General features: G+C 41.9%; 1 protein-coding gene across 6 annotated transcripts; it reads right to left on the bottom strand.

The window, feature by feature from the left end:
- Positions 1–55: 55 nt before the first annotated feature.
- On the bottom strand, positions 56–20,626 carry LOC120453448 (putative epidermal cell surface receptor). 6 transcript variants are annotated; one of them, XM_039638156.1, is made up of 10 exons: positions 20,490–20,626; positions 18,688–19,107; positions 8,101–9,404; positions 5,346–5,631; positions 4,509–5,141; positions 4,204–4,446; positions 2,814–3,836; positions 1,189–2,214; positions 723–947; positions 56–660 (listed from the first exon to the last, which is right to left on the bottom strand). In XM_039638156.1, exons 2-10 carry the CDS (start codon positions 19,013–19,015, stop codon positions 653–655), a joined length of 5,076 nt encoding a protein of 1,691 aa, XP_039494090.1. In that variant the 5' UTR covers positions 19,016–19,107; positions 20,490–20,626; the 3' UTR covers positions 56–652. The 6 variants fall into 6 exon arrangements, with proteins under 6 accessions (XP_039494090.1, XP_039494091.1, XP_039494092.1 ...); XM_039638157.1 differs by having other exon boundaries at positions 20,455–20,626; XM_039638158.1 differs by having other exon boundaries at positions 20,446–20,626.
- Between the last annotated feature and the right edge of the window lie 2,839 nt (positions 20,627–23,465).

The raw sequence follows: 23,465 nt of genomic DNA on the forward strand, positions 1-23,465 counted from the left end.
ATACTTCCGATAAGTGTTAGTGATAGGGGCCACTATATTAACCAGAAAAAATAGCTTTTTAGTTTTATTATCTTTTCTTTATTTATCCATACTCACATACATATGCATATCTATGTACGCTTTAAAAGCTAATTTAAATATTTATGGACTGTTAATTGAAGAACGCATCGTATTGCTGGTGCTGCGGAGTCTGTTGATGCTGATGCGCCCTTTAATTACGATAAGTGTAAAGCTACAATTTACAAGTTAAACTAACTAAACTCGTATGCATTTTGAAATCGCCAATAGAATCGATACGCCCAGCGAGGCCAATTTTAGTTGTGGAGCTATTGTCAATTGGTTCTTCCATAGGGTGTCTTCTTCTGTCTCAATCTCTCTCTATTTACACAAGTCGCAAATTGTTTAACAAAAGGTATGTGTTTTAGATTACTTAACCACTACATTCAACATGGCGGCCATTTCGATTTGAACAAATTATTTAATCTTGCGCCGGTTTCAGAAAAATGCTTGCTCCATTTCATTTAATCGGTTTGATTCAGGATTTTCACTTATATTCTTTTACTGACACTGAGTTTTTCTTCCACATCTATTCCCTTCAATATTTACAAGAATCTGCTTTCAAACTAGTTGCTTGCAGGGCAAGGTGAGTCATTTACAGATCTGGAATTAAAAAACGTATCATTAAAATCTGGAATTCTTATCGTATTATGCAATCTACTCACTCATAGTCTCCTGTTGGATCTCTACCTTGTATGAGGGATTATCATAGGCAGCGTCGCTTTTTCGTGGTGGCGTAATGGATGCCGTTTGATGAACTCGTCTCCTGGTGATGATTAGTAGCAGGGCCAAAGTAGACATTATCGCCAAGGCAGCGATCACAGAAACCACCACAAGGGGGCCGTAGTAGTCACCCACGGGTTGGTCCGTTCCCGCGGTTAGTAGTTTTCCTGATAATGGCACAGCCGAGATAGAGTATTAGTAGCGAATAATTGTCAAATTACTAAACTAAAATATAACATAAATAAACTATATATGTCAGTTTGAAGTTATATCTTAAGGATTTTTTTCCGGCTCACCAAATAGTTTAAACCCTCTACTTATTCCTTCAAAAAATTGCAGGACTTGAAACGGAATTATATTCTATTGATAATCTTTACATATGTATATCCTCAACCTTCTACGACTTACCAGTCTTTCCGGGAGTGGACGGACCACCTGGCTTCGTAATGAAGTTGACAACATTGCTCTTCTTGGTGTTGCCGTTGGTGAGGTACATTTCCAGCCAGAGGCGGTACTTGGTGCCTGGCTTGAGATCCATGATCAGGGTACCAGTGGTGCTGTCTCGCTTCGCCACCTTGAAGACGCTGGAGTCCTCCTTACCAGCGTCGCTCTGGTAGATGGCACGATAAATGTGCACGAATTTGTCCTCCGGATAGGGCACTCCATTCCATGAGATCTCGACACTTTGGGTCTTCACCTTGGTCACGTTTACGGTCACATCAAAGCCATACACGTCAACCTTCTGGGCAGTTCGCACCTTAATCATGTGTCCCGCACGCAATTCAGCTCCATGTCCAGCCAATGGAATGTAGTAGAGCCCGATCTCGTAGCCCGTATCCGGCTGAAGGTTCTGGATGGTGTAGCTGGTCAATGTGCGATGGATCAGAGGCGTTGAGGAGTAGATCATGCCCGTCAGTTCCTTGTAGCGCAGTTGAACTCCATCCACGTATTCCATTTGATCGTCGCCCAGTTTCTTCCATGTCAACTGCAACCAGCTGGCGTTCGTCTCGCTGACCGTCAGTTCTGGGTCCTCTACGTTCTTAAAGATGTCCTGGAAGTCTGGCCTGTAATCGGGGAACGGAGGTGGGGGAGTGATAGTTCTTTCAGGCGGTGTCTTCACGGTGTAGATGCTGCTCGTGGGCTGCGAGTTCAGATCACGAAGTATTAAAGTGATCTTCACTTTGTACAGTGAGTTTGGTTCAAGACTGGGTAGATCGAACTCCATCTGGGATGTGGCAATGAGGTCCTCGGGCGGAGCAAAGATCTGCTGTTCCCATGTGGATGTGTCGTTACTGGGTCCATTCGAGTAGCGCAGCTCCACGCGTCCATGGAGGTTCACATAGACCTGGGGAACGGTGAAAACAATGCGAATGGAACGAGGATCGATGGCTTCCAAGGTGTGAACTTCGATATCAGGTTGCAGGTTGCTGGCTCCTAGTCATTATAATAAAAATGTGTTGATGTTATATTAAAGCCTTTTAAGAGTTAAGGAAAGAGATAAGCAATCATAAAGATCGTCATTTGGACATTGTACTTTTACTTTGAAACTAAATCTCCAAAATTTATTCGGTTATTTATTATATATACTAGTTAAAAAGATACTTTCAAAAAATTTTAAAGAAATTGAAGTTTATTACTTCTGAGCTAAACATCGGGATTTCAAATTTGGATTATATTTTTCAGTTAGTGAGGAAAATATAATAGTTTCCCACGGTGATCTTAACTTGCTCATCTCTGACTTAGAGTATTTGTAGTATTAGTATTTGTACACCGAATATTAATAAACGAGCATCGTTTGGAAATTGCTTAAGTTGCGGATTAGCTGCAAGCATGTTTATGGATGATCGTTTAAGCTGATGGGTTGGTTAGTGCTTGTGATAGATGAGTGTATGTCTGTTGTTGGTTGTTGTGGATGGTGTTGTCTCAGTTAGTACAGTAAAACCCTGTCGCAGTGTTTCTATTGTTTGCTGAATAGCTGAGCAGAGTAATGGAGATCTAAGAGGTGTGGTGGTGACTAGAATAGTTTGTTCAACCTGACTGCTGCTGTTTGACCAGCTTGTCCTTGTTCTGGTGCAGACTGTGCTCACTAGCCTGCGTAGAGAGTCCAGATGTGGTGCTCGAGCTAGGCAGGATTGTCTGCTGCAAGTGTTGCTGCGGAGTCGTCTGTTGTGGATGCGGATGGAGCTGTGGTACTCCCAGCCCCGGGATCACAGGATAACTCTCATAGGCCACTGTTTGCCCATCGACAATGGCAATGCCATGTCCTGGTGGCGGCGGTGGCACTCCACTGTGAACGATGGGCACATAATGACCCGGATGTTGCTGCGGAGCTTGTTGCTGCTGCTGCTGCTGCTGCTGCGGTGTTAGAGACTGGTGTTGCTGATGGGGCGGCGGTGGTGGTCCACCTGGAACAGTTTGCTGCAGGTGCTGCAGTATCTGTTCGATTCGAACTTGTGGTCCCAGGTTGTGATTGTCCTTTTGTGTTTGCCCAGGATGAATTGGTGGTCCGGCATGGCCCGGATGAACCTGGTGTCCTGGTTGTTCTGCACCCAGTATATTGAACAAATCGGACTGACTAGTGGGCACTGGAGGCGGTTTGCCCTGGGGTGTGCCATTGGGATTGATGTCGTACGGTTCATATTGATTATAGTCCTCGTAAACAGGCTTCACAGGATTGTAGAAGCCATACGGTCCAAGATGCGGCTGATGAGCATGCTGGTGGCCGAATTGGAAGGGCACAAATCCTCCGTTCGGTGGCAAAGGGTCTTCCTGCTCCTCTGTGCGATCACCGTCGAAAATAACATCATTCTGGTGTTGCTGCTGCTCCTGCTGCAGATGCTGCTGCTGTTGATGCTGCACTTTCTTGTGGCCCTTCTCCGGTTTCTCCGGCTTTTCGAAGATACCAAGACCGCCAATCGACTTGGGTGGTTTGCCATCCAAGGTGGGATAGAAGGCGCCACTTGCTGATGGTTTCTTCTCCTCGTCCTTCTTGATTTGGGGTACTTTGCTAGGTATACTGGTCGAGATATTTGCTGTCGCTGTCGTTGTTGTGGTTTCTGTTATCGGTTGCATGGTGGATGGTTGATTGGTTGTTGTAGTTTGATTATTTACAAAATGCATAGCGTGAATAACAGTATTGAAATTGGTTGTGATGAGCGTAGAAAATAAAAATAAAGTAAAACGAAATTAAATAGCATGTCAGCGCGATAAAGATGGCAGTAGAGAAGAGGTCAGGACAACGAGCAAAAGCGCAACATATCAACAAAACAATGTAATCAATAGATGTATACAACACGAACTCAAAATGACTTTTCAATGACAAAGCTTAAGGAAATGAAGCGATTGGGTGGAAACACTTTCTTGATTACGGCATGCAAACTACAAAAAGAGGAGGGGATTATAATGGCATGCAGATTTTTTTACCATTTGGTGGAATAGAGGCATGGGTTGAAGTAGCTTCCTCCTCTTCGTCCTGACCCGCACCTCCGATTTTCGGGATTTGGGGGGCACACATCCAGTGCTTGCAGCACTCGTCATCGGGAATGGGCAACAGGCGAGCCAAAGCTGGATGACAGGGCAAATCTGCCGGAGGAAGAGCTGGAACCGGAGGACAAGCTGCCCTGCACTCTACTCGTCCATTCTCACAATAGCAATGCTGATCGCAACCTGTGTGAAAGAGGCCATGTTCGAGGGATATTGTAATGGAGGTGAGTAAGCCACGATCTTACCTGTCAGATTGGCTGGGACAGGAGACCAGTTCTCGATCTGGACGCCTTGGTAAGTACACGTGCCATTGTCGACGCAACGCATGCTCTCCGGACAGCAATTCGGCGGCGAGGGCTTAAAGTCCACCGGAACCGGTTCCCAGCGGATGCAGTGCGGATCCTGGACATCCAGGCCAAAGCTCGAGGGGCACTCCAGCTTGGCACAGTGAATGCCCTGCTCATTGCAAATGCACAACTGATCGCAGCCATCGCGGAACTGTTGGCCCACATCGTATTCTGTACCCTTGAATGTGCAGGTGGGCTTGGCGCCTCCGGCGTCGCGAGCCTGCTCCTGGAAGCGGAAAGGGTCGATCTCCTCTGGATCTTCGTTGTTGGTGTTCTGCTGCGGCGTTGGCTGCTGTTCGTGATCGTCCAGGGTGACATCGCAGAGCTCCAGTTGGCAGCACACGTCCTTCGGGTCTTTTACATATACACACTTGTCCAAACGCGTGTGATTCCGTTCCGGGCAGCGTGGCCTGCAATCCATGACACCTTCTTCGGCACAGTGACAGATCTGCTCGCAGCCGATCTCCAAGCGCTCCCGGAACTTGTAGATACCCCCCATGTAGTGGCAATCGCTTCGAGGCTTGGGCGTGGCTGCAATGTGGTGGGTGGGGGAAATGAGCAATGGGCGTGAGCGGCGTGGATGGGACATGTTTATGGAGGGCATAGAGAACACGGCAAATGTTAAAATGCTTGGGCAAATAGTGATGACTTGGGAATGCATATAAGCTACGACTACAGCAAAGCCACAAAAAGCTAATTCATCTGCTGCTGCCCTTAAGATATACACTCACTCACCTTCATCATCGGTCGTGGGCAGGGTCACAGCAGCTTCTCCTGTTCCATTGGTGGAAGCTGCCGCACCCTCTGTGGCCACCACCGTGGGCTCCAGCAACGGCTCATTGCATTCCATCACCCGACAGCATTCATCCTCCTCCACCATCTTCTCCAGGCAGTTGGGATTGGCCATGCTGCGTTGGCTACCGCGTGGATAACTCAGTCCCTTGCACCTCGGCTCGCACATCCAGTCGCCGCGGTTGCAGGTGCACCGTTCGTCGCAATCCCGCTCCATCAACTCTCCGTGCTGTGAATTATGGTAATACGTTAGAGCCAGACATCTTCAGTTTAATGTCACTTACTTATAAATCATTGCAAACTATAAATGCTTTAGTGTACACAATTATAAGCCACTTTTTGTAAGTTTAAAAAAACCCTTTAAGCTTAACTTATATAAACATTGCAGCTTTAGATTTACCTATGTTTTTTTAATGCTACCATTAGCTATAACCCTCTACTTTTACTATCTCAAGACCACTAAATTACACCGATTATCATGAATTTGAATTCCAAGAACAACCGCAAATTTATTCCGGTAATGACCAAAGATCGACCTACTGAGCCATTTTTATTTTTTGTCAAACTACATTTCATAAATTTCGCTGTGTGAAAGCTTTTTGCGCAGAAATTACGTCAATTTGCACAACTAACTAAGTAGGTGAGAGTAGATGGGCTCATCAATCATCCGCCTTGTTGATTGAAGGCAATTACCGACTTGGATTTCCTGCTCTCTGCGTGGTGCTCCAATAATCAAATATGTCATATTTCGACGAAGCCTAGGTTTGAGGGAATAGGTTTTTGATAGAGTGGAAAATGAACTTTTGTCTGATGTAAGTTTTCTTAAATATTTAGCAAAGGTTTATTGGGGTTTCAGGTTCAAGAATTACTTCCCCTTTTCTTAATGGCACCTAATGAGCACAATTGTTGTGAAGGCTCAAAGGCCTTGGCGTCGGAAAAAACCCATAACGCCCTCTTTGCACAATAAACTACTGAAAAGAAAAACCGAATTGGCTTGGTAAACTGATTATTTTCTAAGTTATTCGGTGCTCACTTGAAAAACATTTGCGGCATGCGGCTTGGCATGTTGCACGTGTCCACCGATCGATGGCAATTTATAAAAAAAAGGGTGGAAGGGGAGGACCGATCGCCGCCGACAAAAATTCATTAAAAGTGAAAGCAAAAATTATTTCATATCGATGTGGACCGCAAACTCGATTATGAAAACTACAAAACAAGCAATTTAAAAGACTAAGAAAAGCGTTATTAATAAAAGATGAGGAGTGAGCCATCTCGAAGAGTATATGCTCTTTATAAAGGGTACAACTTTTAAGGTATCTAAAAAATTATATAAGGATTAGGACATTGAGAAATGCCTATCGCGAAATTCACGTCATAAATAGTCTTAAAATTTTAAAACTGTATAATTATCTTTAGTAATGTGTGCGGATAACCTATAGTTAGAGTATTTAAAAAGAAAAGCCAAACATCCCATGATTCAGGCATCGCAGCGGAAAATGGCTTGGTCAGTAAGTTGTGGCAGCTGTATCCATCTGCATCTATGTATTTACAAGCTCCCGATGCGGCCCAAGATGTGGAGCTCACATGACTGGGCGCCATTACCCGAGCTGGAGAGAACCGAGTGCAACGTTTGATGAACACGTCACACTTGGACAGACGCAAAAAGGAGTGTAGCAATTACTTGAATTCATAAGGCACACCATTTTCCCTGTTCAAGCGAATCGTTCTAACTGATTACTGTCTTATTACTTATTTAAAATGCCAGCAATTGTTATACTGCTGTAAAGATTGCTGCAAATTGGGTATGCGAATTGGCGCGGAGATTGGGATGGATTGATCCGCGTCCACAGAGGAGATGTCAACATTAATCACAATGAGCAGTTTCTTGGAATTTTCTTCCTCAGCCTGTCTTTTTTGTGCCTTTTTTTTTGCAACATAAAGGTGCGCAAATATTTGCATAATTGCTGCTTGGGCGAGCAGCAGCCGGGAAAGCTCACCGAAATATTTTCGATTTTCGACGCTTTTTGGAGTGCGCAGACAGCTGCGCTGGATGCTGGAACGCTGAGTGGGCTCTGACCGGTTTCACTATGAGCACCAAACTCGTTACCATTATGCAATTTAGGTGACGACAAGGCGAATTGGAGTTGCGTGCCAGGAAGTGGGCAGGCCGACTGGGAAATGGTGACGTCGACCGCAGCTCTCTTGCTTGTCAGGATCTGTCATATATTCTATTGTGTTTTTATGATGGTTGTCATAGGGCCTGGCGTCTGGTCAAACTTGACTTAAGCAAATGCTGGCAATTCTCCAATCAATATAACAGAATTTGAAACAACAACCAGATCTGTGCATTGACGTCAGTCGGTTGAAAATGTCAACGACTAAAAAGCTTCAAGCAACGGATATAAAATGGACTTCCTCTATGATCGTTAAATAGAATTTATATAAATAAATTAGTTATGCGATAAAGAAAATAATTACAATGATGTCATTCCAAATATAATTTTGAAATTCATTAGGCAGAGAAAAATGAAACATTTATTAGTTCAAGCTAATTTATTAAGTCCTGCGAATTATTTAATACTGTTCAAAATATTTCGGTTTTCTGTGTTTCTGGCACCCTCAAGAATTGTTAAGAGTTGTTGGAAATTAGTTCTAAAGGTTTTCTGTGTCCAAACAAAAAGATTGCGTTGATACCAACCTTATAGCTTTTGTTGTTGGCCAGACATTCCCGCTGCATGGTATCCCCGCTGGCGGTGATTTCCACGATTTTCGGCATTTCCGTTTCCGGCTGAGCAGTGGGCGTGGTGGAGCTGGTAGTGCTGCTTTGTGTTGTGCTGCTGCTGCCCTCGTTCTGATCTCCGTCCATGCTGACATCACTGAGATCCATGAGCTGCTCGTGGGTAGAGGCATTGTGGTGCAGGAACAGCTCGATATCATTGCCGCCACCAGCCGATCGTCCCTCGCCAGCAAAGGCAACGAATGGTGATGGCTCGGTGGTGGTGGTCGAGACTTCGGTGGTGGAGCTGCTTTCCGACTCCTTGGTCACCTCCTCCTTCTTCGGCTCCTCCTGCTCCCTCTCTTGCTCCTGCTCCTGCTGCAGCATGTGTTGTCCTTCAACAATGTTAATCACTGGCACCGACTCGCTGTCCGGCACTATTGTGGTGGCCGCTTCATTTTCTGGATCATTCATATGCATGGCGCGTGCTCGCGATGTGGTTGAAGTGGCCGCTGTCGCTGCAGTTGTTGTGGTTGTGGATGTGGATGTGGATGTGGACGTGTATGTTGCCTCGGTTGCAGTTGATGGCTCAGCGGTTGCCTTGTTCTCCTGACTGACAACAATACCAGCCACAATTCCCGACTCTGTGCTGCTGGTAGTAGTCGAAGTGGTAGTGGACGATTCCTCGGTGCTGGTCGAGAGCATTTGATAATCTTCGTGTTCGGCCAGGCGATCATGATTCTCGGACAGTATATGCACATGATAGGGATCTTCTTCGCGCTCGCTCGGGACTGTGGATGTAGATGTGGCTGGCGTACCTGTTGTTGGTGTACCTGTTGCTGTTGCCGCTGTGGATGTGGCTGCCGCCGTCGTTGTCTCAACTTGTTTGTCACTTTCGATTTCAACGTTCTCCTCGCTGTTGCTGTTGCTGGCTGTTATGAGAGTGGCCGGATGTCGGAAATTGTTGAGATCCTTGGCCACATCGTCCTGCTCGTTGGAGATCTGATTGAGCTCATTCTGCTGCTGATCCTGCTCGCGCTGCCGTTGCATCTCGGTGGTGGCATCGTCGGCGCCAATGCTCTCGGCGTGCTCATCCCGCAGCGGAATGTGCTGAATGTGGCTCTGATCTGGTTCCGTGTTGGAGAAGACCATGTGCTGATCGGGTCCCTCGGTTTCCTGGCGGGGCGTTGTTGTTGGCTCCGTGGAGGTGATGGGTTCAATGCTCGTCGATCGCATGCTGGTGTCTTCTGGCAGGCTGCTTGGCACTGGCACAACTGTCGTGAACTCTGAAAAGAAAACATTTGTTTATGTTTCAACTTGATTTTTTGCATTGAAATTAGCTATAGGAAATATAAGATCTTCTTTGATTATCCCTAGTTTATATCGATGGACACCCATCTATAAGAAATTCGCTTTTAAACGAATTCATTTCTTTTCGATTTTACTTATATATTTTATGTATCTCCAACGGTCCTCATCAAAACAAGTAAATATTTCTGTTATTGCAAAATAGCGATTACCAGATTATGAATATTGCGTGAAATTAAAATGTAGGTCAGCAAGGCTGTGCCCAGTTTTATTAACATCACTTTGATATTGTTATAACTATTAGCCACTGTAACAAATTAAGTGTACGAAGAATTCTTATTGATTCCGTTCCGGAATGAAGTCATTTCTGGGGTAAACAAACTCTAAGGCTTTGTCCCACATTTACGGTAAGTGGCTAATAGAATTCTTTCGCAATTCTAGCGGAAACCACGTAAATCGTATTGGAAATATCTCACGCGTCTCGTCATCATTATCGCCATCCGCAATTCGCTTGGATACGCCATCATTGAAACGTAATTTCTGTTTTTCGCTCGGTTTTTTTTTGCCGCAGCATCAGTTCCTAAAAATCTGCAAGGTATTCATTAAGCCCCGTCTGCCTGAATCTTCTGCCTGCTGAATCATCGTCCGCAGGTCGGACCATTCTCGGAAGACCTGGGCGGACAAGCCCCGGCCAAAATATCTGGCAAGACACATCTTTTATGATATAATTCCAGTTCCTCTTCGGTTTTCTGCTTCTTTTGGCTTGAGTATGTTGGCTTGTAAAGCTCTTTTGTGGGCTCAGACAGACCCGGCAACTTGTTGTTCTTTGTGATTTTCTCTTCTCTCTGTTATATAATTACATTTGTTTTCGGGCATAGTTTCGGGGCGCAAAACTCTTGTCATAAATAAATGACGACCTTAGTAAGCGGTCTTTAAGGGGTTCTTCTTATAAACCGACACAAAACACTTGACTTGCACATGGATGCCCAAGAAATTCAAGATTGCTTCTGCCAAGCTCACAGACTATTCACAGGAACATTCAGTTAAGACTTAATAACTTAATGGGAACTTGAACTGATTGCTAATTGTTGCACACGAATAGGAAATAGTCTAGTAGAAAATAGCAGGGAAACCTTTTTCCTCAACCGCTAGGTTCTTATCTCGTAAGTTAGTCAATCGATATTCATTAAGCTGGGACATAATTATTTGACTGTCAAGGAATTCCAAAAATCTCCATTTGAATTCTGTCTTCAGTCGCATTCCGGTAATAACTTTAAAATGGTCTAGCTGCAATTTTCAACGCAGTCGAGCACTCGATCATCCAGTTGGAATGGTAAATAACCCTCGCACACTCAATGAGCCTCTGACTCATGGAAGGTTTTGAGAAGGGGAAATGGAATGGAGTAAATGCGACCCCATGGGGACGGCATTTACCCAGTCAAGTCCTCCGTCTCGACAGGCCCATGTAAAGTGTGGGTGGAGGGGGAGTGCGACTGTCATGCGTGCGTCGTAATAGCCACAAAAGTGGCCCCAGACCCCGGGTCCCTAATCCCTATTCCCTAGTCCTGGTCTTATTGTTCCTGTTACATGGTGCGGATGCAACAGTTGTCGCCGCTCCAATAAGAAGAAGGAGACCTGAAACCAGGCAGTCAGTCAGTCAGATTCAAAGGCTGTCTTGCAGTCAGAGCTGGCATGCAACGAACGCCAATTTAGCGTTAAAAAACCTTTTTTTTTTTGAATTCAAACTACGAAAGATGAATACCCTTCATTCGCTAGAAAATGAAAAAATACCGAATATACTAAGCATACATTTTAGATTAGACTTTTAAATTCCCAACTTCCGATTAAATTGCAACAGAAGGTTCTAGCTTAGAAATTTGTTAAAGGAATCGGTCAAACTTAAACATTCACAGTACCACAGTACCACATACACCTCTTAAAAGTCAGGGTATGTACCACCTAGCTAAAGACAGTTCGGTTCGTTAGCCAGCAGAGTGAATGGGAGAAAGAGGCTCTAGTCGAGTTTATATAGGGAGAACACCTTTATGTGTATGTTTTATGTTTTAGCTGTTGCTTTTATTGTTGTGTCGGGTCTGGAGCTTAGGGTTACTGACATGAACCTTGAATTTCAGTTCGTTATGCTGCTGCCGGCAGCCTCCAGCTCGAGCTCCAGCTAGGGTTGCCATTGCTGTGGTGCAGCTCTGTTTCTTCTTCAGGTTCTTGATTCTTAAATCTTGGTTGTGCGACGGGCTTGCTGTCACGGTTAGTCGTTTATAATACGCGAACAGTTCGAGGGCTTTTGCCGCAGTGAGCTTCCACTCCATTTGTTTAGTTCGATTTTACTTGGCGCACAATTTGTCTCTTACTGTCACTGATTTTCATTTTTTACTGGCTTTTTCGTTAAGCGAGTCCAGGCGTCCTCTAAATAAATAAATACCCAGCTGGAACATGGCGCACAGATAGGACTCGTTTGGTGGTCTGTCCTTGCGTTATGGAAGTTTTGCATTGTGTTTTTATCCGCAACCTTTGCGACTGCATACGAAAGACTCAGACAACAAACTTGAGTTTATGTATCAGTTCTTTCTGGACGTTTGGCTTAGCGTAGTTTATGACTCAGCGCTAAGCCGGTCAGCCAGCTTGATTATGATATATATGCATGCGACATCAAACCACCAGCTAACCACCATCAGCACCGCAAACAATCACCCGAGGACAGGCCACTTATGCAGAAATGCAAAACTGCTGTCCGGTAGTTTTAACTCATCTGTGGTTTTTCTAAGTCGCCGCACGTTCTGCGGCTTTGCAAGCAAACAAATGAAAAGACAGTTCTTCGGAGGAGTGGGAGATCACTTTTAATGTCGGGGCTGTAGAACGGGGCAAAGGAGAGCCCATAAGTGATGTGCTTAGAATTGACAAGCTGCCATGAAGCGATGCATGCAAGCCGGATGTCTTTGTTAGATTGGGTAGTGGTTATTCTTCTGGGTTATGGGTGCCATAGATCTAGAGTTGATTATGTCTGGAAATGTGCTTCATATGCGATTGGGAAGGAGTTTCATGGTCAATTTATTTGGTTCAAAGCCATTTGTACATCGGAAAAAAAATAAAAAGATCTGAAAAAAAAATTTAAAATATCCAGACCATACTTAAGCCGTAGATGTATACTATTTAAAGAATACAATTTATTCGGGATTTCAATAAATGAATTGCACTTCACAGACCCAAATTATTATTGTTATTATATATAACATTATTTCCACCTATTAGATTTTTATTTATTTCGAGTAGTGTACTGGAAGCTCTAAACGTGGCCAGCCGGAAGCAGAGCTTCAAAGCAATCCCTGCCTAATAACCATGCCCACGCCCCTGATCACCACTAACCTGTCACCGCTCCCTGCCCCGTTATCACCTTTTTGGCCGAGTTTAGTAATGCGCAAAAAGTGTCAACAAAAATGAAACCGGCAAGAGCTATCAAGGGGAGGGATAGGGAAGAGGAAAGGTTTTACCTTTTTGGTGGCTTGGGTAATGTAACGGTCATGCATAAAGTGTGACATGAATCAGAAATGTATATACTCTCGCACGTAATATATATATATAAAGTAGGTATTATGCAGTTGTTGGCTGTGGTCGGTTTTATTTATGATTCGAAACTAAAATCTGAATGGATTACGCAATCTACGATGTAGCCTGCATTCGAATTCACTCTCTTCTTTTTGGGTGTTAATTTTGATTATATTTTCGTTTTAATTAAGCCCATGTTTTGGAGGTTTTCAATTGTATTTGTTTTAGAAATTTGCTGATGTTAATGAATTTGGGCGGCCTTTGTTCGAAATGATTACGTTCCACAAAAGACGAATATGGAAATTTGTGAAACGAAGTGTTAACTTTCAATGGCGCACGTTGAATGAAAATTGTACATGGATAAAGAAATCATTTTTTGACGGAAAGACCTTAAAGTGATAATTTTAAGAATGATTTGCTTCCGGATCTAGTAGATACACAGAGATTCATTAAAGAAATCACGAAATAGACAGCTCTATCCTGAACTCATCTCAATTGCAGGTAACTGAACTTGCTCTTAACCCAAATAGTTCTTGGCATCTTATCGGCCTTTCTATCTGGCTAATGATATAAAAATGTGCCAGACCATTGAGAAAACCCAAGCAAACAGAGAATTTATATACTCAAACAAATGGCTGGTGGTCAGTCAGGTATGTAAGAGCATCTCCGATAGGCCAAAATACCTCTACACCGTAAAAACAACAGTTCACAACAATATCATTAGCAAGCAAAGCGGAAGACGAGTGCAACCATTCGACAATAAAGCAAAATTATTTCCCAACCAGCATTTGACCTTTTTCAACTCGAAAGTTCATGTGCATCTAACAACAACACGAATGCAGTTTGACCCGCTAAAAAGGGGCAGAATGGGCGGGCGTGGGAGGAGAAGGCTGACCCGATGCAGAGGTAAAACAAGTTTCAAATACTACCAAGAGCGCGTGTCATTATCCGTTTGGTGTTCGGGCTGAAGGAGCCGAGACAAAGACCTCTGGCAGAAATGAGAATAAGCCACGATATGACTAAACACAACGCCACTTAGCTGGCGTAGTTGCAGCTCAAGTTGTATCTGTACCCGATCTCAATGGAATGACACCACACACTTTTAGCCAAGTGAATGCGAGTTGTTTGGCCGGCCATGAAATCGAATTCGAAGTGGAGTTTGGATTGGAATTGAAGCCGCGTATGCCTGTGGATTTTGTACCGTCAACTAGCTGACTTGTAACTAGTGCCAAAGTGCGTTCCGAATTGAAGGCCAATCGAATGGCACAAGCAGCGAAAACAAGATCGCTTAGGGTATACATATATTTACAATGTACACTGAACGTGTTCGGAATTTCGATTTAGTAATCACGTTGATTGAGAGCTTCACTTCCTTGTGTATTTAGCAAAGGTATGTAACGCCTAAAAGTAAAGTGCATAATTCGCACAATTTTAATATATCAACTCATACTTTGTTCGTTGGGCCATTGTGTATTTACTTGATCTACAGTTTTAGTACACAAATTGGTATATTACCAAATATATATGCTTTTTATACAGTGGGTTTTGGACATTCGATTACCAAGACTTAAAATCTTTATATTGAAGATTTTACATAGCTTATATGGCGTTACATGGGTGGTTGATCTGCAAATTAACAAGAAGTTCATTCTTTCGCATATTTATGTGGCGAGAAATTGTTTATCTGCCATTACCCCCTTAGTTAATCTTTCAGCTCAAACAACAGTATAAGGTATTCAGAACTTGTAATTAAATTAATTTCCATTCTTTTATTTGAGGCTCCGCTTAAGCTCAACTTCCTGACTACGTTCGCCGCTCTCAGCACCGTTCAATGACACAGATAATTGCCCAGCACACACTCAACTCCAGTCATTCGCAATTAAAATGCATTAATTAGCCGCATATTGCCTTTCTGTGCTACATTTTTCTTACTGCGCTCACATGGGAGAATAAGATACATGAAAATTATCTAATTGAAAAATGCTAGCCAGCTAACCTAACGCACGTCTAGACCAGGGGGGAATTGCATGATACTGTAAGGTGAATTGATGCCATAGCTTAATGCATATTTCAAACGAGTTACAATTGAGCTACATTTTAGCCTGTATTTTGATTTGCGCCCCTGACATAAATGGGATTGAGTTCACAGCCTGGCTGGGCCGGGTTTTCACTTGCCTAACCCGTTTGGTTCTGCTGAATGGGAGGATGTTGGCGGAGAAAGCCCGCAAATCCGCTGTGAAAACCCCACTTACAGTTCAAATACGTACAGTTGAATACGTAACATCCCAAAAGCTATATTTAAGACCAAAATGTTTATTGCCGCTGTCTGCACTTTCACGCGCACCCCTCGCAAACTGAAACTGAATTGAGTGTCAATGTACAAGACCATATTAATAACAGCGGCAAAAAGCCCACCTCCTAACGGCAAACAATTAACAATCGCGCAGTGTTGTGGTATTTGTCACTCTACACATAATACTCAACGTATGTATTTTCGAACTAGCCGGTTGAAAAACACTTTTAAGCTACTTTTACTTATCGGTTTATTATAGCGGTCCCATGAAATTCGCCAGCTAATCGAGTATGAACCCCAAAGCGAAAGGTACAGCAGTTCGAGTCAGAAATCACGAACCGAATTGCCTCACTCTTCAAAGAAATATGTTTCTCACACTCCGCTGAAATAGGTATCCTTGAAAAATCCGAGAAAACATAAGACTGCCTGTTCTGCAGAAATTCTCAGTTATGAAAAAACAACAGCGTATAAATAAACATGAAAGGGAAGGTGAAGAAGAAGCTCACATGGGCGCGGCAAACTAAAGACTTAGGAAACGAACTTGATTTTGCACCTCGGAGTTCGCTGTATTCCATTTAGCAAAATTTGTGTTTTCATCTTAGGATACACCATTTTTCATAGTGCATGCGATATGGATAGTTTACAATACAAAAACTGTTAATAGTCGTGCCAGAAATATGTAAATTTCACTTTGCTATGAATTGTAAAAATAATAAACAATTAACAAGTCCACAAAACAGCAGGTCACTCAGCTATACTCATTTTGCCCGCCGTACATTTTCCCTTGAAGAAAGTGAGCCGCAGAAAAGTTGGCCAGTTGATTGAGGTCGTTATTGAATTTTGTAAATTTCGTGATACGTAGTTTTTCAAGGGTCCTCGTGCATACCTATATATATTTATTTTTGGCAAGCCATTTTCAGTGCAGTCCCTGACTTGCAATGCCAACACCATGAAAATTGCTCAATAGGATTTTTTTGCATTTTTGTATATCTGATATATTAAGACATCAAGGCCATAATTTAGCACCCAAAACAAGCCGCTAAACTGAAAATAAATATAAATGATATATGTACTTAACTACAGTCAGTTGTGGTGTGCAATTTTTCAAATCATTAGTATTACTTTGCTGATTTTTTTTCGTAGATTGATATATATAGGGTGTTTTTTTTAGAGGTATAGAACTTTAAATTGCAATAAAACAACGATGGATTATTCGATTGACATGAATTTTATTGACATGAAAGATAATCTTGTGGCATTACATTTTAAATATGATTTCTGGCATATGACCGCCACGGCTGGCTCGGATGTAGTCCAATCTGGACGTCCAATTTGCAATGACTTTTTCCAACATTTGGCCGTATATCGGCAATAACACGGCGAATGTTGTCTTCCAAATGGTTTAGCGTTTGTGGCTTATCCGCATAGACCAATGACTTTACATAGCCCCACAAAAAGTAGTCTAGCGGTGTTAAATCACAAGATCTTGGAGGCTTATGAAAAATCGGGAACAACAGCAATCTCGTTTTGGGCCCATTCGACGAATCTACGCCTTGCTTGATGATCGTTTGGTTTCAATTCTTGCACGAGTTGGATTTTGTAAGCACGCATGACGAATTGCCAAACCAAACTGAGAATAAATCACTTGACAGCTGTTAAATCGGTCGCCATCTTGAACAGTAATGCCAACTTAAAGTTCTATACCTCTAAAAAAAACACCCGTTATATATATATAAATATATATATGAAACGGGAGATTTTTATTGCAGATTAATATGAAAATTGGATTGGTTATTTTGTTCAAAGCTATTCTAGCGATATTTTTATATTTACTGTTGTAGTAGCTGTAACTATAACACAAAACCAGTTAATCAACAGTCTAAAGTCTTGACCAATAATTGATTTGCTAATATATATGTGCTTGTTTTAATTATAAAATCGAAATCCCCAGTCCACTATCTACCCACTCGACGCCTAGCAGAATAAGAGTTTGCGTAACTTAAAATACCCATTTTAAAATGTAATCAGGTGCGGTTTCTTCTTCAAGTTTGTAGGTGTTTCATTTGTTACATCTGTCAATGATTAATTACTATTTATCTCTACCAGCTAATTTCCCGGGCACATACTTATATAATTAGCCCCCGCGAAAGACATTCCGAGTTGCTGTACAAGTCAACACCCAAAATTTACCGAAGCTCACTGAAGGCTTGTGGTATGGGGACTACGTAGGTTAAGGGCATGAGTCATGACACTTGGCTGCTTTGCATTTAAATTGAGTAAGTAGTGAAGGCTTACCTTACCATCAGCTCAATGTTTGCTGTTAAATCTCATTAACTTCCCCGTGGCATTTATACCAGCCAAAAAAGGCCAGTCCCTTTATAACAATGCATTACCACACGCCATGGCAACAACCTATGCTCAATCGATCTCGTTTTTTCGAGTCATCAATGAAACTAGCTGAAATTCTATCAAAAGAATGAAAAACCAATTGAAGTTTTTACGACGGCGTGCTTGCCCCTTAAAAAGTTTGGTGTGCAACTAACGTAAAGCCCAAAACAACGTTCAAGATAAATTTAAATCTGCTACAGCCAAGAACTTAAACGGTCAAAACCTGATTGGCAAAGACCTGATTTGACAAAACGCCGAACAATGGAGCCTTTTACTTTTGCACTACAGAAGTTTACACAAAAGGTACGTGTGTGAAAGTTCATTCTATCTAAGATGATCTAAATGTTTTGGTTGAAAACATTTTTTTTCAGTTATCCTAGTAACCCAAATTCAACCGAATTTAAATAAAAAATTTGAACGTGTGATCTGAATTATATAATAGTAACTATTTATATCAATCAAAAATAAGTATATTTCAATAAATTGATATAATATATTGAGTATACTAGAATATATTATGAAAAACGAATTAGTTCTTTAGATCCGAAATGTTAAAATTTAATTATATTCATTAACTAGTTCTAACACGAGTAATAATTTCTCGTAGATTAGGTTTCCGAGATTAAGCTTAAGGGCTCGAAATTTTAATATTTTCCCTTTAACATGCCGCGTAATTAACTAAGTAATTCAACAGGAAACCACTTATATCTCCAAATATTCTTCCATCCATTAATAGTCGAACAATTTCTCTTGTTCGCTCCATTTAACCGGATCGGAAAATAATTATGGAGAAATGCCTTACAAATCGAAACGAAATGGGTAAAAAAGGGCGGACCAGAAGTCACGCACCGGCACGGCGTTAATTGGTGGCTCAGAGAACGAGATTTGATTATGGCGCAGAGAGCGCGGCTAGGCGGGATTAAAGTGTCTGACCATAGACTGGGATGAGATGCCCCATCTATGCGAGCGTCGTCGCGTTTATACGGCATCTATAATTTTCATGGCTTTCGGCTTGGACTCACCAGTTTCGGCGGCATTGGATTTGTTGACCGCCTCAGTTGTTGTCGTCGTGGAAGTCGTTGAACTATCCGCTGCCTCGGTGGTAATGCTGCTGCTTTGTTCTACGGCAATTGTGGCTTGAGTGGTGGCTGCAGCGGCGTCTGGGGCATCTGTTGTGGTATCCAGAGCTGGCATCGTTGTGGTGGCTGCATCTTCGCCTGCTGGCGCAGACGCCGCACGGTCAATTTGAATGCCAAGCAGAAGTAATCCGCAGAGAGTGGCCAGGCACATTCTACTCCATATGATCGTGGATGGGTCGCCTGAGGCTTTTCTTCTTCTACACGTTTGCATTTTGGTTTATGATTCTGCTCCGTCTTTTTGGCTTTTCCTCTTTGATTTTTCTCACACGTTTGCACTTGTTATTGTTAATTTATAGTAATCTTCTATAAATATGGAATTAAATAAATTACATGCACTTTTAAATCTTCGAAGGGTTTCGATAGCTCATTACCGACTTTTGTTCATTCGTTATTATTATTTAGTTTTCTCTTTTGGGGTCTGGGATTTTCTTTTGCGGTTGTTTAAGTTCACACGACATCTGTGGCAGAAATTTCTGTTATTTGTCATTGACTCGGCTTGGTAACCCCAAATGCTGTCATTTCCGTTGAAAGTCGGTTGAATAACGATCTCTCAAGTGTCAAGTCGAGTCTATATTTTTCCAGCCAATTTTTTGAGTGATTTGTTAGTTATTTGTTAGTAATTTGCTAGGTTACCCTACTTGTAGCTTGGAAAGTCGTTAGCTTAAAAATAGGGGTGGCTTACTCGAGCCTCAATCAATCAAAGAGTTAATGTGTGTTAATATTGCTGAGGAATAAATATCCGAATATCAAAAGCAGTTCCTATGTCTCACATTTTAGTAATGACCATTTTTAGTGTGAAAGCGTAAACTTCTTCGATACCAATCACGCAAGTTCGTTTCCCAAGTCTTTTATTTTATAAAGTTTCGGTGAGTTTTTAATGTTAATGTGCTTTTGAAACACTGTGTAGTCCTACGATATGTAAACTCTGTTTAGCATATTTAATTTGGATTTACAACTTCTGCACCTAACCCAAGAGCAGCTCATAAATATCTTTCATTTTTTAGGCAACGCCAGCACAATTTTTACTTCTCACAATTCAAATCAGAAACTAGGCAAATAAACCAGCTTGCCGAAAAAACAAAGGCTGCCAAATGGGCTCTATGAATAGATATACTGTGTATATGCAAGGCAGTCGATGCTCATGCAACTCGCTACAATGCAGCAACAGCAACAAAAACCCTAGACCCAAATCGCGACAGCGAAATATTTCAACCGGTTCCAACGGCAGCAGCAGAAACTGCAACTGAAAACGACTGCAGACAGCCAAATTCGCTGCAAGCCTGCATTTTGACCAAGTTAGTACGAAGGCAATTAGGCAGCATGCGGCTCTATTCTTTTCATATCTGTTGGCAACCGTTAGTATTTGTTTTGGCTAATATTCAGTGATGTCATTGTAAAAGTTGATGGCTTTTTGCACTGACATTTCACATTTCACTCTCACTCCTTTTATGTAGAAATGGCAAATGGCAGAAAGCAAACAGCGAATAAGCGATTCAGAGCTGGAGGGAGAAAACTTGTTTTCGGTATTTCCAATGGAATGTTTTCGTTCGTGGTTCTCTTTTCTTTAGGCTGGATCGTATATTTCACTACCAGATCTTGTGTTTGTTTAATAAGAAAGCAAAGATTTGCATAAATCACAACCGCACACACATGCAGGCACACTGAAATCGAAGATTAGCACCAACCCGGCGAGAAATAGGTATATATCTCCTCTTATCTGGCCACGTTTGTGGGCAGCGCGGTTTATATATATGTATATATATCGTTAGGAAAGTAATGCGATCGCACACGGCACACAACCGCTCCGTCTCAAGCACGACCACCAACTGATCTCTCTGCTGGCACGGATCTTGGCTGGTGCGTTGCCAACTCACCACGGTCTGCAGGCGGCCACCAGGTAACTGGTTTCCTCTCCGGCCAACTGGGGAGCCAACTGGCTCTTTCTCCCGCGTCAGCTGAGCGCAACAGGTGAGAGCGCTCAAGTAATACATAATACCCATTACCATTACCATTACCCCTGGTTGAACGCTCGCTCTCACCCACACTCAGGTGTGTCTAGGCTGTTTCTGTCTGGCAGTGTGGGTGCAGTGTGCGAAAGGCCCTCTCTAGAAGTCGTTGGATTCGAGACAAGACGACCATGATGCATACACAAGACTCGAAGACGGGGTTTTTTTTCAATTTGGCAAGGCAACTGCAAGAGTCGATTCCTTGACAAGTGAACTCAGCGATCTATTTGAACTGTCCAATTGGTTAGCGAAAAACTCAATCCCATTGAAAAACCCGGGCCAAGTCGCGTTGGCATTCATTGTTTCGATTACGCCTACGGTTTGTTTCTTTCTTCCTCGACTTCTTTGTATGATTCGTTGAAAGAGCACAAGCGTAGATTCGGATTATTGTCCCAGCATCTACATATCTAGATGAATAGCTCTCATGAGCCAGGGATGCTGGGGTCACAGCGGCATTAAGAGATCAATCCCCCTTTATAGTTTTCGTAGAGTTGATTAAATAAAGAAATTCTCAGCTATTTCGAAAAAGTTATATGTATAAGGTATCACCCTATTGTGTGCCTTTTGAACTGGTGCCGATAATCACACACTCATGATAAAAAATTATAAATATTCAAAATATACTAGTTCTATATTATAATTTCCCTGGCTTAAAAAGAATATTTAATGTAAAAAATTTATAATATTCTCTATTTTTTAACGATAAGTAAAGTTATAGTTACATGTCGTGAGAACTAAAGGTAAAGGTAAGTCAATAAAATTCCTTTTTAACTGCGATACACAAAATATTAAAGACACCAACGAGAACATGAAATAAAACAAGCCAGGTACATGAAATTCCAGTCTCTATTAGCAAACCCAAATAACCGGCATTTCCAAGGCCTTATCTGCGAAGCTGCTCCCCAATTCATAAATCTACCGATCATTGATCCACCGCCATCAAATGCCATCGATGCAAATACCAATCCACCAGTTGGGATTGGAGACGCGCCCAGAAACCGTCACCACACATCAATGGCAGCAAGTTGGCCAACCGTCATTGAAAGGAAATGTGTGTCTGAAGAACTCAAAGCACTCAAATCCAATCAAATCAAATCAAATCCAACTCAACACTGCTCGCAGATGTCAAAATTTATTAAGTGAGCACAGAGTTTCTTGTGGTTGCATACATTTAAGTGCAAACATAAGAGAATAATGCAGAAATGCATTTTGTGTTGCACAAACGCAGCCAAAGCTGTATTGTCTTCCATTGTTTATATATTTTTTGTCTGTGGCTTATCGCACTGTCATTGAGAAGCGGCTACTGCCGAAGAATAAAATTCAAGCGAACATAAACAGATAATAATTATAATGCAACTTCATTTTATGCACTCATCTTTTGAATGGAGAATTTCATAATGTTTGCTTTAAATGGAACACGATGCATAATGAACATTCAAAAATGCAAATAAATAATTGAAGAAAGGTTCTGTTTTTGGAACTAAAAATCAGTAAATGAGACGACAGTTTACCCTTCTAATGAACTTAACATTACGAACTTCCAATGGGACTTCCACTGATAGTTAATTAGGTATCCAAATGGCCACAAACCTAAGCACCGACTTCCTTCCATCATTGGAATGGGACCTGGTATACCTGATACTTGTGTGATTTGCTTTACCCAATCGCATGCAATGCGATAGCAGGCGAAGAGCAGCGAAAGCTGTTCAATAATAATTGGCTTAATTAAGAGTACAATCTACATAGAAACTCGAAATTAAATTCGAAGTTAGCGAAAAGCCATTTCCACATTATATAAAAACGCGAAAAATGAAGTTTTTGGATGCCATTGCATGGTTGTATGAGGGGGCCCAAGTTTTCACAGTTCGTTTTTCCACTTGTTTTTTGCTGGTAATGTCTTCATTCGTGTTACACATAAAAATCTCATGATAAAAGTCAAAGAGAGCTGGCCAAATTAAAACCATGAACCAGACGAAATCTCTTTCAAGTTAATCTCGATTTGGGTCTGTTTCAAAAGCTACGGACAACGAGTAAAATAGTAAATAAAAGTCGGTGCGCTTTAAATTGGCTTTTTTTTCCTTATTTGTTCACAAAAAGCATTAAACCAATTTGCTTTGCACCGATGCTTGATATTACGTCAATATATTTGGCTTAATTTTCGGGTTTCTTTGTTTGGTCTACATTTTATTGTTTATTATTGGATGATTTAAGTCAAATAAATCAAGGCGGGGAGAATGATAAATAAGCGATATTGGAGTTATTTTTAAGCTGCTCAAACTTATTTATTTGAAAGGTGTGCGGATTGATATCAATGGCCTTTCGATAATTTCCTTTATAAAATCAGATTTATTTTTCCTTTAGTTCACAAGTGCTCTTGTTGAAACTAGTCTTTCAAAAAATTAAATGTGATTTCAATTAACCCTATTAACCCGAACTGCACAATTAAATAATATACATTTCAAGTAAAACTCTAAAGCAGTTTAATTTAATGTTTAGTTTAAATACAAGTACAAAATGCAGTGTGGCCAACGAACGTGGCCCAAGCCCAACAAAAAGTGTAGCAGCTGCCATTGTGGTGCTATTGCTATTGCTGTTGCTGCGGCTGTTGCCGTTTATTGTCAAAGCGGTTAAGCGACATGCCACCAAAAATGATTG

Source organism: Drosophila santomea, chromosome 3R, assembly GCF_016746245.2.
Source record: "Drosophila santomea strain STO CAGO 1482 chromosome 3R, Prin_Dsan_1.1, whole genome shotgun sequence".
NCBI classification, from domain to species: domain Eukaryota; kingdom Metazoa; phylum Arthropoda; class Insecta; order Diptera; family Drosophilidae; genus Drosophila; species Drosophila santomea.

Excerpts from the sequence above, each read along its gene's own strand:
- LOC120453448 (XM_039638156.1), bottom strand. The coding sequence starts at position 19,015 with ATGCAAACGTGTAGAAGAAGAAAAGCCTCAGGCGACCCATCCACGATC. Across the intron at positions 9,405-18,687 it reads ATCCAATGCCGCCGAAACTG|AGTTCACGACAGTTGTGCCA; the intron begins GTGAGTCCAAGC and ends TTTTCTTTTCAG. Across the intron at positions 2,215-2,813 it reads GGTCAAACAGCAGCAGTCAG|GAGCCAGCAACCTGCAACCT; the intron begins GTTGAACAAACT and ends TATAATGACTAG.